The following is a 13948-nucleotide window of genomic DNA, read 5'->3' as shown; positions in this document are numbered from 1 at the left end:
TCCCAACCCCGATCCCTGAGGGACACCACTCGTTACTGGTCTCCAGCCGGACATTGAGCCATTGACCACAACTCTTTGCGTGCGGCCATCCAGCCAGTTCTTTATCCATGGAGTGGTCCATCCATCACATTGATGCCTCTCCAGTTCCTTCTGCACTGGCTGTTACTGGCGGGTGGACGCCCAGGTTGCCAGCAGCAATGGTACCGCGGAGGCAGGGACCCTGATGGTCTGGAGGAGGGGATCCTGCGCCAGGACCACGTTGTGTCCTGGCTGGCAAAGCTGAGGAGGGGCTTGTTCCAAGGCCTCGCATCGCTTCCATGTCCCCTGTTCCCATCACAGAAGCCTGGGAGCAGCACACCCCAGGGTCCCAGGGCACCCCTGTCCCGCTCCTGTTCCCTCGCCGGCAGAGCTGGGGGTGTTTGCTCAATCCCTCATCACGAGCACGCCGCGGCAGAGCAGGATGTGCTCCTGCACAGTGATCCGTGAAGGTCAGCCCGGCCACGTCCTCATCCCTCACCTGCTGCGGAGCAATGGACCGTGGCACCTTAACTCATTTATGGCCTTTCATTCGTCTCAGGGCCAGGCTGGATGGGGCTTGGAGCAAGCTGCTCCAGTGGAAGGGGTCCCTGCCCGGGGCAGGGGTTGGAGCTGGAGGAGCTTTAAGGTCCCTTCAACCCAAACCAGGCTGGGGTTCTTGTGTAGTTATTTTTTCCATCCCCCTCAGAGGCTCCAGGAGCTGGTTTGGATGGAGGTTTCAGTCACCTAAAGGCTAATGCTGCTCTCCTAAACGGCAGGCAGTGATCCTGGCACCACGGGTGCGAAGGCTGCAGCTTCGAGGTGCTGGGTTTTGGGTTTCGCATCCCCATGAGCTCAGTCAGAACCAGGAGATCACGGCTGAGATTGAAGGGGAACAGCCTGTGCTGGTCATCCCGCAGGGCAGCCTCCTGCAGCGCGTCTGCAGGGCTCTGTCTGCGTGAGTTTCAACTCTATCCATGGCGGGGCTCCTCGTCCTTGCCTTCGGAAGCCGCTCTGTGCTCTAAACCGAGCTCGGTTCCTCGCGGCGCGGAGCTCCCTGTGGTGAGCAGCAGCCCTTGTGCAGCCCAATGGAGCTCAACAGACGTGGGTGAGCGCCGGTGCCCTCGCTGCAGCAACCCGGGGGGGTGAAACCCTCTCCTCGGGACCCGGGGGCCAGGAAGGGCTTTGGTGACCTGGTGTGATCCCTGCAGCCGCTCACGCGCTGCACCGGGCGCTGCCGGCGCTCCCCCGGATGAAGGGGCAAGGAGGCTCCCGGGACGCGTTGCCCGGGCTCCGGGCTGGAAGGGAGCCGCTCTCCATCCGCCCCTTTGCTGCGGTCCCATCCCCATCAGCGTTGGAAGGAATCTTCGGGCTCTAACGTGGAGCCGGATCCGTTGCGAGCCGGCAGCGCCGGGGCGGAACACCGGGATCAGAGCCGGCCTCGTGCCCTGCACCGGGGGTCCCTTGTCTCTCTTGCCCTACAAAGCAGCCCCGTTATGAGGAAGAGGAAGGGAAGGTCCCCATGGGGCCGCGCTGAGGCCGCCCGGAGCAGGCAGCAGGCAGCCAGACCCAGCGCAAGCTGCTCCCATCTGCTTCCTCTCTCCCTATTTATAGAACATGGAGAGGCGGCTGGGATCGGGATCTGTGTCCCTGGCTGGAGCCACGGCAGGGGCTGATGTCGGTGGGGTGAGGAAGGAGAGGCCCTGAAGGCTGAGAGCACTTCTCCATCGTGTGATGGCTCTGCTAGAGCAGCCCAAAGCGTGTGCGCTGGAGAGCATTCCCTGGAGGCCCCATCCAGCATTAACCCCCAAGAGACCTGCAGGCATGGGACCTTGTCTTGATGGGAGCAATGTTTGCGTGGTCATTAATGGGTGATGGCTAATTGTGACACACGGGTTGGAAAGGGGGATCGGCCCTTCGAGGGGATGCTCAGGAGATGAGCTAAAAACTGTGGGACCAAAGCTTTGGAATACCATGATCCTTTTTGAGAACAGGGTGCAGGCTCCAAAGCCAGTTGAGATTGGGTTGGTTTCCATCAGCGCCCTGCACCTTCAGGTCCTCTAATGGAGAGGAAAGGGACCAGCTTTCATTTTAGCTTCCCTTTCCAAAGAATGCACCAAGCATCCCACTTCCCTCTCAGGAGCAGCCACGTTCAGGTTGTTTTGGGAGCTCTCAAACCAGCCGATGATCCAATAGGGATCCAGTTGGGACCGCGGAGCAGGACTCCTGTGATGGGAGGCTGCGCCTGAGCTGATTTGGTTCTTTGCTTTAGGGCAGCGTTTTCCTTCTGCTGGGTTTGCGGTTGCAGGGCTGTGATTCATGGGTGCCTTTGGCCTCTTTCCCGGCGCAGGCTCCACATCTCCAGACACCGGCAAGCAGGGAATGGCCCGACCACAGCTATGTCAACAGAAACCGGTACCTACCCCACCTCTTCCCCCAGCACCGCTGCAGGGGCCTGGTTACACTGGAGGGGGCTGATTCAGCCATTGCAGGTGATAAAGTTGTGTCTCCATCACACCCCTTCCACTGGAGCAGCTTGCTCCAAGCCCCTGTGTCCAACCTGCCAGGGATGGGGCAGCCACAGCTTCTCTGGGCACCCTGTGCCAGCGCCTCAGCACCCTCCCAGGGAAGAGCTTCTGCCTCAGAGCTCAGCTCAGTCTCCCCTCGGGCAGGATAAAGCCATTCCCCTTGTCCATTCCGTGATGCGTGTACCCCAAACCGGTATTAAAGAGGAGCAGGCGAGACAGAACTTGACTGCAGACATCTCATTTCCTTAGGAAATGAGGCTAAAAATAGGACAGGAACATAACGGAGCCTTCTTTCTCCTGCCACTCCCCAGCTGGGAATCAGCTTTTGTCCTGGAAGCTGAGTTTATTGCTCTTATTCCTGCTTCTGGGCTCCAGATGTTGCCAGGCATGGACGTGCCTCCCATCAGCGGTGGGAAGCGGCTGATGCGCAGGAGGACCGGTGCTGGGGATGGAGGGGAGCTTCCTACCTCCCATTGTGGCCCCGTGGGTGCTGCCTGCGTGCTCAGGTCTCCTGCAGGCGCGCCGCAGGAAGGGCTGACACATGATATGGTCTATAAATACCTTTGGGTTCCTGTTACCCTGAGCTCCATGCGGGGCCGCACGGACGCGCTGTGCCCTGCTGTGAGCCGGGGCACCGGAGGTGGTCACCCAGAGCTCCCCGAGGGCAGGCACTGCCTGTGCCGTACCCCTGTGCTGGTACGGGTCCGTGCTGCTGCGTTCGCAGCGCTGGTGCCATCCACGCTGCACAGGCAGGCTCCATCCTGCACTGTGCTGAGTGCGGTCAGGACGTTCCAGGTCCTTTCTCCTGTTTCCAGCAGGACGCGTCAGTGCCAGCACGCACCCGTTACACGTTACCTGTGCTCACACGTGTGTACACGTGGGCACAGCCCCGTGCTCCTGGGGGAGGCCTCGCACTGGTGTTTAACCCAGTGCTGCTGCACCAAAGCACGTGTAAAGCTGTGAGGTCTGAGCGCTTGGGTATCACAGAACCAGGCTGGAAAAGCCCTTCAAGCTCCTCCAGTCCAGCCCTTACCCCAGCACTGCCAAGGCCACCACTGCCCCATGGCACTGAAGCCTCGTCTATAGGGTTTGTGAACACTTGCAGGGCCGGTGCCTGCAGCCCTGCCCCGGGCAGCCTGTTCCAATGCCTGAGCACCCTCTGGGGCAGGAATTGTTCCTCAGCTCCATCTAAACCTGCCCTGGTGCAGCTTGAGGCCGTTTCCTCTTGTCCCATCCCTTGTTCCTTGGGAGCAGAGCCCAGCCCCTCCTGGCTCCATCCTCCTCTCAGGCACTTGTAGGCAGCCATCAGGTCCCCCCTGAGCCTTCTCTTCTCCACACTGAACCCCCCAGCTCCCTCAGCCCTTCCCCATCACACTTGGGCTCCAGGCCCTGCTCCAGCTCCGTTGCCCTTCTCTGGCCCCGCTCCAGCACCTCAAGGTCCCTCCTGCAGTGAGGGGGCTCAGCCGCCGGTTTGGGCAGAGCCAGGATCGGCTCCTTGCCTCCTGCTGGGTGCTGTGCGGAGCGTGTGGAGCCGCTCGGCTGGGTTTGGGACCGCGCTGTGCCTGGAACAGGGAGCGAGGGAAAGGCTGGGGCCGGGCCAGCTCCCGTCCCGTCCTGTCCTCAGTAACGCCCCTCGCACGCAGGAGCAGCCGGAGACAAACGGGGCCGTGCTCCCCCCCTTGGGGCGCTGCTTTGGGGCCGCTCCTCCCTCCCCGCCCCGCTCAGGGCAGCAGCTCCTGGGGCTGCCGCTGGCGAAGGGGCCGGAGGCGGCCCCCGGAGCTGTTCGCGTGCGGGGAAACTGAGGCACGGAGCCCGCTCCGCCCCATCGCGGCTCGGAGGAGGACGAGGAGGAGGAGGTGCAGGGCAGGAGCCCGGCCCTCGGGGCGGAGCCGCCGGAGCAGCGCCCGCCGGAGCGGGGAGCGCCGAAGCCCCGGCCCCGGGATGAGCTTCCCGCGGCCCCTCCGCCGCTCCGTGAGCCTCAGCCCGGCCCGGAGCCTGCGCCTCGTCGTGCTGGGGCAGAGCGCAGTGGGCAAGACAGGTAGGGAGGGGGCCCCGGCATCCCCCGGTGTCCCCCCGAAACCCCTTCCTTTCCCCCGGCATCCCCCGGTGTCCCCCCGAAACCCCTTCCTATCCCCCGGCATCACCCGGTGCCCCCCCGAAACCCCTTCCTATCCCCCGGCATCCCCCGGTGTCCCCCCGAAACCCCTTCCTATCCCCCGGCATCACCCGGTGCCCCCCCGGAAACCCCTTCCTATCCCCCGGCATCACCCGGTGCCCCCTCCGGCTTCCCCTGCCCCAGGTCTCATCCCCGGGGTCGGGCCGCCCGGGCAGTTCGGTTGCCCGGGATGGGGATGGAGGGATGATCCCTGTGGACCCGGTTCGGTTTAGGGGCAGCCGGCTTGCCGGGATCCCTCGGGCTCTGCAGCGGGGGCTCGTCCCGGGGCTCGCAGGAGCCGAGCTCAGGCTTGGGCTTGCGGCGGTGCTTTGAGTCCGGTGCCCGTCTGCAGCGAGGCGAGGTTTGCGGAGCCTCCTGGAGCAGCGCTGGCTTTGGTTTCCCTTTAGGAAAACTCCCTTTCCCCGCGCTTTGCCCGGCGCTCGCACCTGTGGGGATTGGGATGCTGAACCGGGAGCACCTGAGCTCCCTCCTTCATCCCCCTCCTGCCCGGCAATCACCCTCCCGCTCTTCCCAATCCTCCATCCATGTGCTGAAGGCGTCCAATGCTCCCGTTCTGGGCAGCATCCAGCGTTCCAGGAGCAGGGCTGAGAGGTGCTGGTCACTGAGGGGGGGAAAGGTGGTGTCCGTGTGGGTCCACGTTGTCTCCATTGCAGCGGGGCAGGGGAGCAGTGGTGCCCGCAGAGCCTGGGGACACGGTTGCGTCCTTGGACAGGGCAATGTCCCGCTGGCTTCCTGCTCCATAGAGGAAGAACCACGGCAGCGGTGGCACCTCCGCCTGGCTCGTGGCCAGCGGCGCTGGCTGTTGGTGCTGTTGTGTTTCCATATACAGTAACCGGCGAGCTTCCTGCCCGGAGCCACTGGAAAACCAGGATTCCCTGATTGCATCACAGGAGGAGACTCCCAGGTCTGGATAAGAGCCTGGCACTGGGAGCGCGGTCCAGCTCCAGGGGTACCCGGAGCACGGGGGGGTCCCTGCACTGTGGCCTCGCTGTCCCTGCGAGCAAGGGAGCTGCCGGTGACGGCTGCACAGAGCGGAGTGCTCCAGCTCACCCCCTCCAGCCTGAACCCATGGATCCCACCGGTGGGCAGCCGGGAGCTGTGGGTCCCTCCTGCAGGCACACGAGAGGCTGCTGTGCCTCCTCCATAGGGTTGGATCATGGCTCCCGCTGGTCGGGTGTCTGTGGGTCTGCCCTGCAGTGGCTCAGCTCCCCTGTGCCCTCAGCGGGGTGGGTTTTGCTGTCCCTTGGGGCTGTGGTGGTGACACAGACCAAGAGATGGGGCCAGAGGGAGGGAATCGATTCGGCTCGTGCAGAGAAGAGCCCGGAGCATGCCAGGAACCGGGAGCAGCCCCTTGGAATGGCAGGAGCATGATCCCCTGCAGCACTGACACGGGTCTCTGCCCCTTGGGTGCCGTCCTGCACGTCCTCCCCTGCAAAGGGACACTGTGGCATCCCCACTGGGTGCTGTGCCCAAGGGCTGGGTCCTTCTGTCTCTGGGCCCCTGCACCCACTGGAGCTGGGGACCAGGACACCTCTGGCTGGGGCAGATGGGCTGCAGGAGGCAGCCGGTCCCCGAGGCAGAGGGAGGAAGGGATGCGACACGTGGGGATCCCCTGTTTTGGGGAGGGGTGAAGGTGGGTTCCATCTGAACCCATCCCTGGGCCCCCAAGCTCCTGGTCCTGGCAGGGTGGAGTGAACCCAATGCTGGAGCATCACCCGGGTGAGCTGTTCACATCCATCCCTCGGGAAGCAGAATCCAGGCTGGGAAAGCTGAGGGGGCCGAGATGGGTGAGAATCAAAAGGGGAATTAACATCTGGAGAGCTGCAAAAGGGGGGGGGGGAACCCCAAACCCTCGATTCTCAGCAAAATGGTTGGATTTTGGAGCAGTTGGGAAATCTTTGCTTTTCCCTCCAAATCTTGGGATCCTCTGAGTGGGTTTGGGTGCAGCCCCGTGGCTGAACCCCATCAGTAGTTTAAAGCTTGGTCTGGGTGTAAATCACCTGCAGAGGCTGCAGTTACCTCCACCGGTGTGAACCGCGCCGTGCCTCCGAGGAAAGCTCTGCTTTGGAACAGCAGCCGGAGCTGAACTGATGCTGGTCCAAATGGAATATGAACTTAACCTTTTAGCTTTGGGGCTCTCCAAGAAGAGCCCTTTCCGAGGTTACTTATGCTCAAGATGGAGGGGAAAAGGCCCTGTATCAGGCTCATGGATGTGCCGATGTCTCTGCCCGCATCCGCGCCTCCGGCTGGCAGCTCCGCTCGTGTTCTTGTGCTCCAGCCAGCTTTTAATCAATGTAATTGGCTCCTCTTCTCGCACAGCACCGTGTGCTCCAGGCCTGGTGCATGCCGCAGAGTCAGGGGCCTTCTAGAGCCCGAGCCTGGCTTCCCTCGTGCTGCCCCTGCTCACGCAGTCACCTCCTTGAAGCTGCGGGATCCCTGCTTACCCCATGGAGCGGTTGCTTGCTCCATCAGATCCCTGGCTTGGAACCCAGGGGCGGCTTGGAAGGAGAAGGGATGGTGAATGCCCCAGGCAGGAGATGCCGGGGCTGGAGGAGCCACAGCCCGGCTCTGGTTGGAACCCGTGTTCCTGGGATGAACGCACAGATCCTGCCTGGCTTGGTGTGGGGGTAGGATGTGGGGGACACAGGAATGGCTTGAACCTGCCCGAGGGGAGACTGAGCTGAGCTCTTAGGCAGAAGCTGTTCCCTGGGAGGGTGCTGAGGCGCTGGCACAGGGTGCCCAGAGAAGCTGTGGCTGCCCCATCCCTGGCAGTGCTCAAGGCCAGGTTGGACACAGGGGCTTGGAGCAAGCTGCTCCAGTGGAAGGGGTCCCTGCCCGGGGCAGGGCTTGGAGCTGGATGGGCTTTAAGGTCCCTCTCGCTGTTGTTTTCCCCTGTTCTCGCTCGTTTTCCACCAATTTCACTCTCTGCTCCCATCACCTTTCCAAGCCCGTTCCAGCCTCTCCACTGCCTTTCACTCCCTGCGCAGCCTGTTCCTTCCCGTCAATAACCCGCTAATGACCCATTACCGTCATTAGCGCCTTGGAGGGCTCCCGCACCGCTGCCATCAGCTGTGCCCCCCGCAGCCGCCCAGCCACGGGGTCCTCTGCCTGCATCGGTGCATTTTCCCAGCTGCTGCATTGACCAGATGTGATGTGCACGAGGCCACGCCGAGGGCTTTGCATCGATCCGGCGCATCCACAGCATCGGCTCATGGATCAGCCCCCAGGCCCCGGAAACCCCTTTGGATGACTTTAGACCCCGAGCTCCAAGCGTGAAGAGTTTTGTGGCCTCCCCCTTTCCAAAGGCAGAGCGAGGTGTTCCTGAAACCACCTCTGGGAGGGTGCTCGTGCTGCCCACTGCTCTCCCCAGCAGGCATCTCCCCTTCCTGCTGTGCAGGGAAGAGCTGAGAGCCACAGGAAAGCTCGCTCGGGCTGCAGGGCTGGAGAGCTGCTTCTGGTCCTTTCCTGCTCCACCCTGTTGCATCCTAAAGGCAATTCCCTGCAGAAAGATGTTCCAAAGGGTGGGGGGCATCGAATCAACCGGGTTGGAAAAGACCTTTAGGATCATCCCGTCCAGCTGTGGATGGTGACGGTGAGCAGATGAATAAGCCCTTGGCTGGGCTGGGGGGGCCTTCCCCAGCAGAAGGGCTCTCGGGAGATGCAGTTGGTCTCTTCCCAGAACCAGTCACTTCTCCTCCTGTGCTTCCATGGGGCAGGACCGGACCCTGCGCCACCTCCTTTGAGGCGTTCTGGTGTGCGCAGGGTTTGAGCCTCCCGTTGGGATCGCTCCCTTCCTGTTTGAGCTCCATGGCCCAGAGCTGGTTCCTGCAGCGCTGCCCTTATGGGGCTGCTCCTGAACCATCCCTGGGCAGCCGATGCTTCCAGAGCATCCGACCCAGAGCTTGCCTTTGGTCCAGGCCGAGCTGTGAACCCACATCCCCACCCGGCCCCTCCGTCTCTGCCAGTTCCCCACCACCGTCCCTGTCCGTGCTGGTCGGGGTGACCCGTTCCAGGCAGGGTCTGTGCTTTGTGCCCTCTGTTGTTGTTCCTTGGCTTTGCTGTTGTTCCTCCTTCCCTGGGAAAGGCCAGGAGGGGCCGCGTGCCCTCTGCGGTCCCCGGCTCCAAGCTGTGGGATTCCTTTCCCAGGAAAAGGAGCTCTCTCTCCATCAGCCCCTGGTGTACCCCTGGGGGCAGGTTCTCTGCTGCTGCTGAACTGATGCAGCCGAGCACCACCTCCCGGGCTCTCCCCTGCATCCCGAGCACCAGCACGGCCTCCTCCGGGCTCTGCCGGGGCTGTTCCATGGCGTGCTCGAGGCTCGTGAAAAGTCAGGTTAAAACGGGCCAGCTTTGTGCTGTTCTCCTGCATCTTCCCATGGGATGCTGCCGTGCTCTGCCTGGAATGAAGCTGGGCACAGCTTGCTACCATCTCACCTGCTCTGCCCGTTTTCAGGAGCATCAGTGTCCCCTCGTCAGCCCCCTGTGCCCCCCAGCGTGCTGGCATGGGCACCGCAACGCTCCTGCTGCAGTGCCAGGGAGGCTTCCGCATGCTCCAGAGCAGGAGCTGGGATAAACCCCAGCACAAACCAAGGCAGGGACAGACGGGTTTGTGTCCCTTTGGCCACATCGGGGACCTCTGTCTGAGCTCGGTGCTCTGTCAGCAGCAGTGATGGGAACGCTCCGGCTGCCTCCCTGCCCCGCTCAGCCCAGCAGGAATTCCAGCACCTTCACTGCTTAGAAACCCTTTGCTTTTCCCCCTGCTTCCCCTTCCTGACCGGTTGCCAGCTGAGCCTCAGCCCTGTCCCTTGTCCTCACACCCCATAGAGACCGTGCACCATGGCCAAGGAGCCTCTGGTTTCAGTTTGCAGCCCCTGAGATCCTGCCCACCTCCAGCAAGCGCTTGCTCTGGAGCTGAGCTCTGTGTCCCTCGGCCTGCAGCGAGGTGCTGAGCTGCAGCACCCGGTGAGGAGAAGCTGCTGCCAGGCTGATGGAGCTGTTGGGCAAGCCTCCAACCCCGCAGGCCTCCGGCAGCCTGGCTTTAGGGTGTAATTTGGGCTTCACATCTCCAGTCTCTGGTGCAGGGATGCGGTAATTGGATAAAGGGGTTGATGACCTGCTCCTGCCATCCCTCGTCCCTGCAAGGAGGGAAAATGGGGCCAGATGGTTCAATCCCTGCATTGATGCTGTGCCAGCAGATGGAAGGTGGTGCCTGCCCCATCCCTGGCAGGGCTCAAGGCCAGGTTGGACACAGGGGCTTGGAGCAAGCTGCTCCAGTGGAAGGGGTCCCTGCCCGTGGCAGGGGTTGGAACTGGTTGGGCTTTAAGGTCCCTTCCAACCCAAACCAGTCTGGGATCCTGTGGCTTTCATAGCAGGGGTTGTTTCATCCCCTGCTTGCCGAGAGCTGCCGGGATGCTCCTTGCAAGGGTGAAACGATGATCCCAGCTTGTGCCCAGCATCCCTGTGCCGGGAACATGAATTCCTGAGCGCAGGCACAGCAGGAAGCTGATGTGCACCGGGCTGGGCTGCCCCTTGCTCATCTCCTCCTGGCGCCGGGCCCCTTCCCAGGGCTGGTTTTGGCAGCGCATGGCTGGGGCGAGGGGCACCTCCGGGTCTGCCGTGCCCTGTGCCCCTCCGGCTTTGGCTTTCTGATGAGCCCCATGGGGTCTGGTGCCAGCACCTCCCTGCTGTGAGCCTGGGCTGGCTTAAACCAACAGTGCTCAAGTCCATGGGACCCATCCAGGCAGTTACAGCACCAGCGCCAGCAGAGCCTGACCCAGCGCCGACGTGCCCTGTGCCGAGCTCACCGGTGAGGGCATCGCTCAGCCAGCATAAACTTCAGCACTGCATAAACCAGTGCAGGATGAGGCAGGAGGTGCAGGTTGTGACCCCCCCATGCAGGGGTTTGCTGCTGACAGCGAGCAGGCAGCTGAGGGCAGAGGCCTCTTCCTCCGCCTGGAGCATCCCATCTGGTGCTGGGCTTTGGTCCTCGATGCCAGCGTTTGCAGCATCGCTGCTGGGGAGTCTGCAGCGGGAGCCTTGCCGTGAGGCCGGGGCAGGGCTTTGCTCCGTCCCTCACCCCGAGCAGCTGCTGGCTCCCTGCGGGTTGTCCATCACTGGTCTGTTGTGTTCCTTACAGCGCTGACCGTCAGGTTCATCACCAGGAGATTCATTGGAGACTACGACCCGACCCTGGGTAAGCGAATCCTTTCCCTTCTTGCTGCTGCCGCTTGTCAGCCCAGGGACCCTTGGTAGCAGAGCCAACCCTGCTCCCAAGCTCACCGTGTTCACGGGCTCTTGCAGCCCCTTCTCCTTCTCTGCTGGTTTGGTTAAGGTGAAACCTGCTGGGGTGAGCCGTTGGCATCACGGGGAGGCACCGCGTGCTTGGCCATGCTCAGCAGCTCGCTGGCACGTGGCTCTAAGGCGAAGGAGGTGTCAGCCTCTGGGGCAGTGCGAAGGGCCTGCCTTGTCCTTGGGTTTGCATCTGGGTTTGAGGTTCTGGGGCACTGAAGCCGCATCCCTGCCGAAGGTCCCCAGAGTGCCTGCTCAGGGCGCTGCATCTTCCTGCCACATCCAGTGCCACCCAGCAGGGCGGGAACTGGGGATTCTCTGTTCCAACCCAGCTGGTCCCCAGGGAGCCTGAGGGACGGGGCTGGTTTGAAGCACAGCCCCTCAACCACTGCCCTGTGCTCCCTCCCTTCCTCACTTGATGCCCTGAGCGATGCTTCCCCTGGAGCACAGTTTGTTCTTCCTCTCTGCCTCCTGTTGTGCTCGCTGCATGCGATGTGAGGAGCCACAGAGCCCACACACGTGTGCTCCTCGTGCTGCTTGTGGCGGAGGAGAGGGAAGGTGCCTGTTTATCCCATAGGCCAGGGATTCCTGCCCTGTCGTGCCTGGCACACGGGCACAGTGTGACCGGGCTGCTCCATCTGCCCGAGCACGGCGTCCTGTGAGCAGGTGGTTGCCAAGCACAGGGATGGTGCTTTCCTTGCTGCTGATGTTAGTGAAGCTCGAAGGGGTTTTGTGCTCCAGATGCCACCAACAGCCACTTTCATTGCTTGGTTACAAAGGAGCCGCTGCTTCGGAGCAGGAGCTCAGTGCTGGATGGGCAAAGGGCTGGTGAGGAGCATGAGTCCTCCATGGAGAGGGGCTTTGGGCAAGGGCCTGCAGGGACAGGCCAAGGGGAATGGCTTGAACCTGCCCGAGGGGAGACTGAGCTGAGCTCTGAGGCAGAAGCTCTTCCCTGGGAGGGTGCTGAGGCGCTGGCACAGGGTGCCCAGAGAAGCTGTGGCTGCCCCATCCCTGGCAGTGCTCAAGGGCAGGTTGGACACAGGGGCTTGGAGCAAGCTGCTCCAGTGGAAGGGGTTGGGGCTGGAGCTGGAGGAGCTTTCAGGTCCCTTCCAACCCAAACCAGGCTGGGGTTCTGGGATTCTATGAAAACAAACGCAGCTCCTCACCCTCTCCGGCTCATCTCTTCCCTTGCAGGAGCATCACTCCATGTCCCCTTTTTGCTCCAGCCCTGAGGTCGCTGTAACCCCTTTATTTCCAGCAAGGCAAAATCCAGCTGGGTGCTGGCTGGGGCTCTGTACCCCCAGAGTTGCTGAGCTCGATGCCATGGGCGCAGGGTGGCCCTCCCCAGGCCCGGGGACAGGCTGAGGACCAGCTCAAGGTGCCCTCACAACAGAGGCCGCAGGGGCTGTGGGTTGCAGCAAGCAAAAACCAACTTCTCCGGCGCAGCACTGAGTGTGCCCGGGTTCTCGTTGCCAGCGTGGGGCTCCTCTCACAGAGGTTCTCTCTCTGTCCCGCCCCAGAGATGATTTACAGACACGTGGCTGTCATTGACGGGGAGATGGTGCACTTCGAGATCCTCGACACCGCAGGACAGGTGAGCTCCTGCTGCTCTCCACACTGCAGTCTGCTGCAGCCAAGCGTGCCTGCCCCAGCCCTGGCAGTGCTCAAGGCCCGCTTGGACACAGGGGCTTGGAGCAAGCTGCTCCAGGGGAAGGGGTCTCTACCCATGGACGAGCTTTAAGGTCCCTTCCAACATAAACCAGGCTGGGGTTCTATGGCTCTGTGGGTTTCTCTTGGAGAAAGGATGCTTTGGATTTATGTGTCTCTAACATCAATCCCGGTGCGTCTTTGGCTCAGCGTTTCCCCATCCCCGTTACTCATTGAAGGAGACACCAAGCACTGGGACTGCAGCAGGGGAGAGCCCTGTGCTGGCTTCGCAGCCCTGCCTCTGGGCACCCGCTTTAGCAGCACCAGCTCTCCCGTTCCCATATCAGGATGGGGCTGACCACTGTCTCCATCTTTCACTTTGCTCCCCCATCAGATCCAGCCCCAGGTTACCCGTGCGCTCTGCGCATCGCCGCCGTGTGCAAGCCCATGGCCAGAAGCCTTCAGGGATGGTGATGACCCCCTGGGAGGTTCCTGGGCCCCATCCCGCAGTGTTCGGTGCAGGGAGGTGTTTGGTGTTAACAGGAGCTTGTGTGCCGGCAGGAGGAGGACTCGCTGCAGATAGAGGAGAAGATCAAGTGGGGCGATGGCTTCGCCGTGGTCTACTCGGTGACGGACAGATGCAGCTTCGACGAGGTGATGCGGCTCTGCTTCCTCATCAACCACATCCACTCGAGCCCCCGGCGCAGCAGCGCGGGCGAGCAGCCGCCCGTCGTCATCGTGGCCAACAAGAAGGACCTGCAGTTCGACCGGATGGTGTCCACTGAGGACGGCGAGAACCTCTCCAAAGCCCTGAAGCTGCCTTTCTACGAGATCTCCACCCGGGACAGCTACGAGGAGCCCGTGGCCGTGTTCAACGCCCTCTACCAGGAGCTCATGAGACAGGGGCACTTCTCCCCGGGCTCCTTCAAGAGGAGGACGGTGTCGAAGCTGATGGAGAAGATCCCAAAGATGCAGGCGAGCTCCACGCCGCACTCGGCGGGACGGAGCCTCAGCTTTAACTCCTTCAGGGACTACATCCCCGAGTGAGCCGAGGCGCGGACACAGGGACAGGTCTTATCCTGCCGCTTCAGCTCCAGGAGGGAAGGGCTAGGGATGGGGAGGGTGGCTTTGGGGTGCAGCAGCCTTCGGAAGCCTGTTTGCACAGACAGGCGTTGTGCCAGCGGGGACGATGCTCCTCACCCATCCGTGGTCCCTCGTCCTCCTCCCGCCTGGCTGCAGTCAGCACTGAAGCTGGTTCGTGGTGACCCCGGTGGTGCTGGGCCAGCCTCGGGAGGCT

The 13948-nt window shown here is 62.4% G+C and overlaps 1 protein-coding gene across 1 annotated transcript; it reads left to right on the top strand.

Annotated features, from left to right (window-relative positions):
- The first annotated feature begins 4416 nt into the window (after positions 1-4416).
- On the top strand, positions 4417-13948 carry LOC134166028 (ras-related and estrogen-regulated growth inhibitor-like). Its single transcript, XM_062623308.1, has 4 exons — positions 4417-4581; positions 10853-10909; positions 12525-12598; positions 13213-13948. Exons 1-4 carry the CDS (start codon positions 4485-4487, stop codon positions 13696-13698), a joined length of 714 nt encoding a protein of 237 aa, XP_062479292.1. The 5' UTR covers positions 4417-4484; the 3' UTR covers positions 13699-13948.

Source organism: Pezoporus occidentalis, unplaced genomic scaffold, assembly GCF_034315485.1.
Source record: "Pezoporus occidentalis ecotype Australia unplaced genomic scaffold, CSIRO_AGI_Poc_V1 ctg250, whole genome shotgun sequence".
Lineage (NCBI taxonomy): Eukaryota > Metazoa > Chordata > Aves > Psittaciformes > Psittacidae > Pezoporus > Pezoporus occidentalis.
The sequence above is the reverse complement of the archived record's forward strand: the minus strand, read 5'-3'. Positions and strand labels throughout refer to the sequence as shown.

Bases quoted from the DNA above. Each gene is read 5' to 3' on its own strand.
- LOC134166028 (XM_062623308.1), top strand. From the start codon at position 4,485: ATGAGCTTCCCGCGGCCCCTCCGCCGCTCCGTGAGCCTCAGCCCGGCC. The intron at 10,910-12,524 runs GTAAGCGAATCC...GTCCCGCCCCAG, and splicing joins AGACTACGACCCGACCCTGG to AGATGATTTACAGACACGTG. The intron at 12,599-13,212 runs GTGAGCTCCTGC...GTGTGCCGGCAG, and splicing joins TCCTCGACACCGCAGGACAG to GAGGAGGACTCGCTGCAGAT.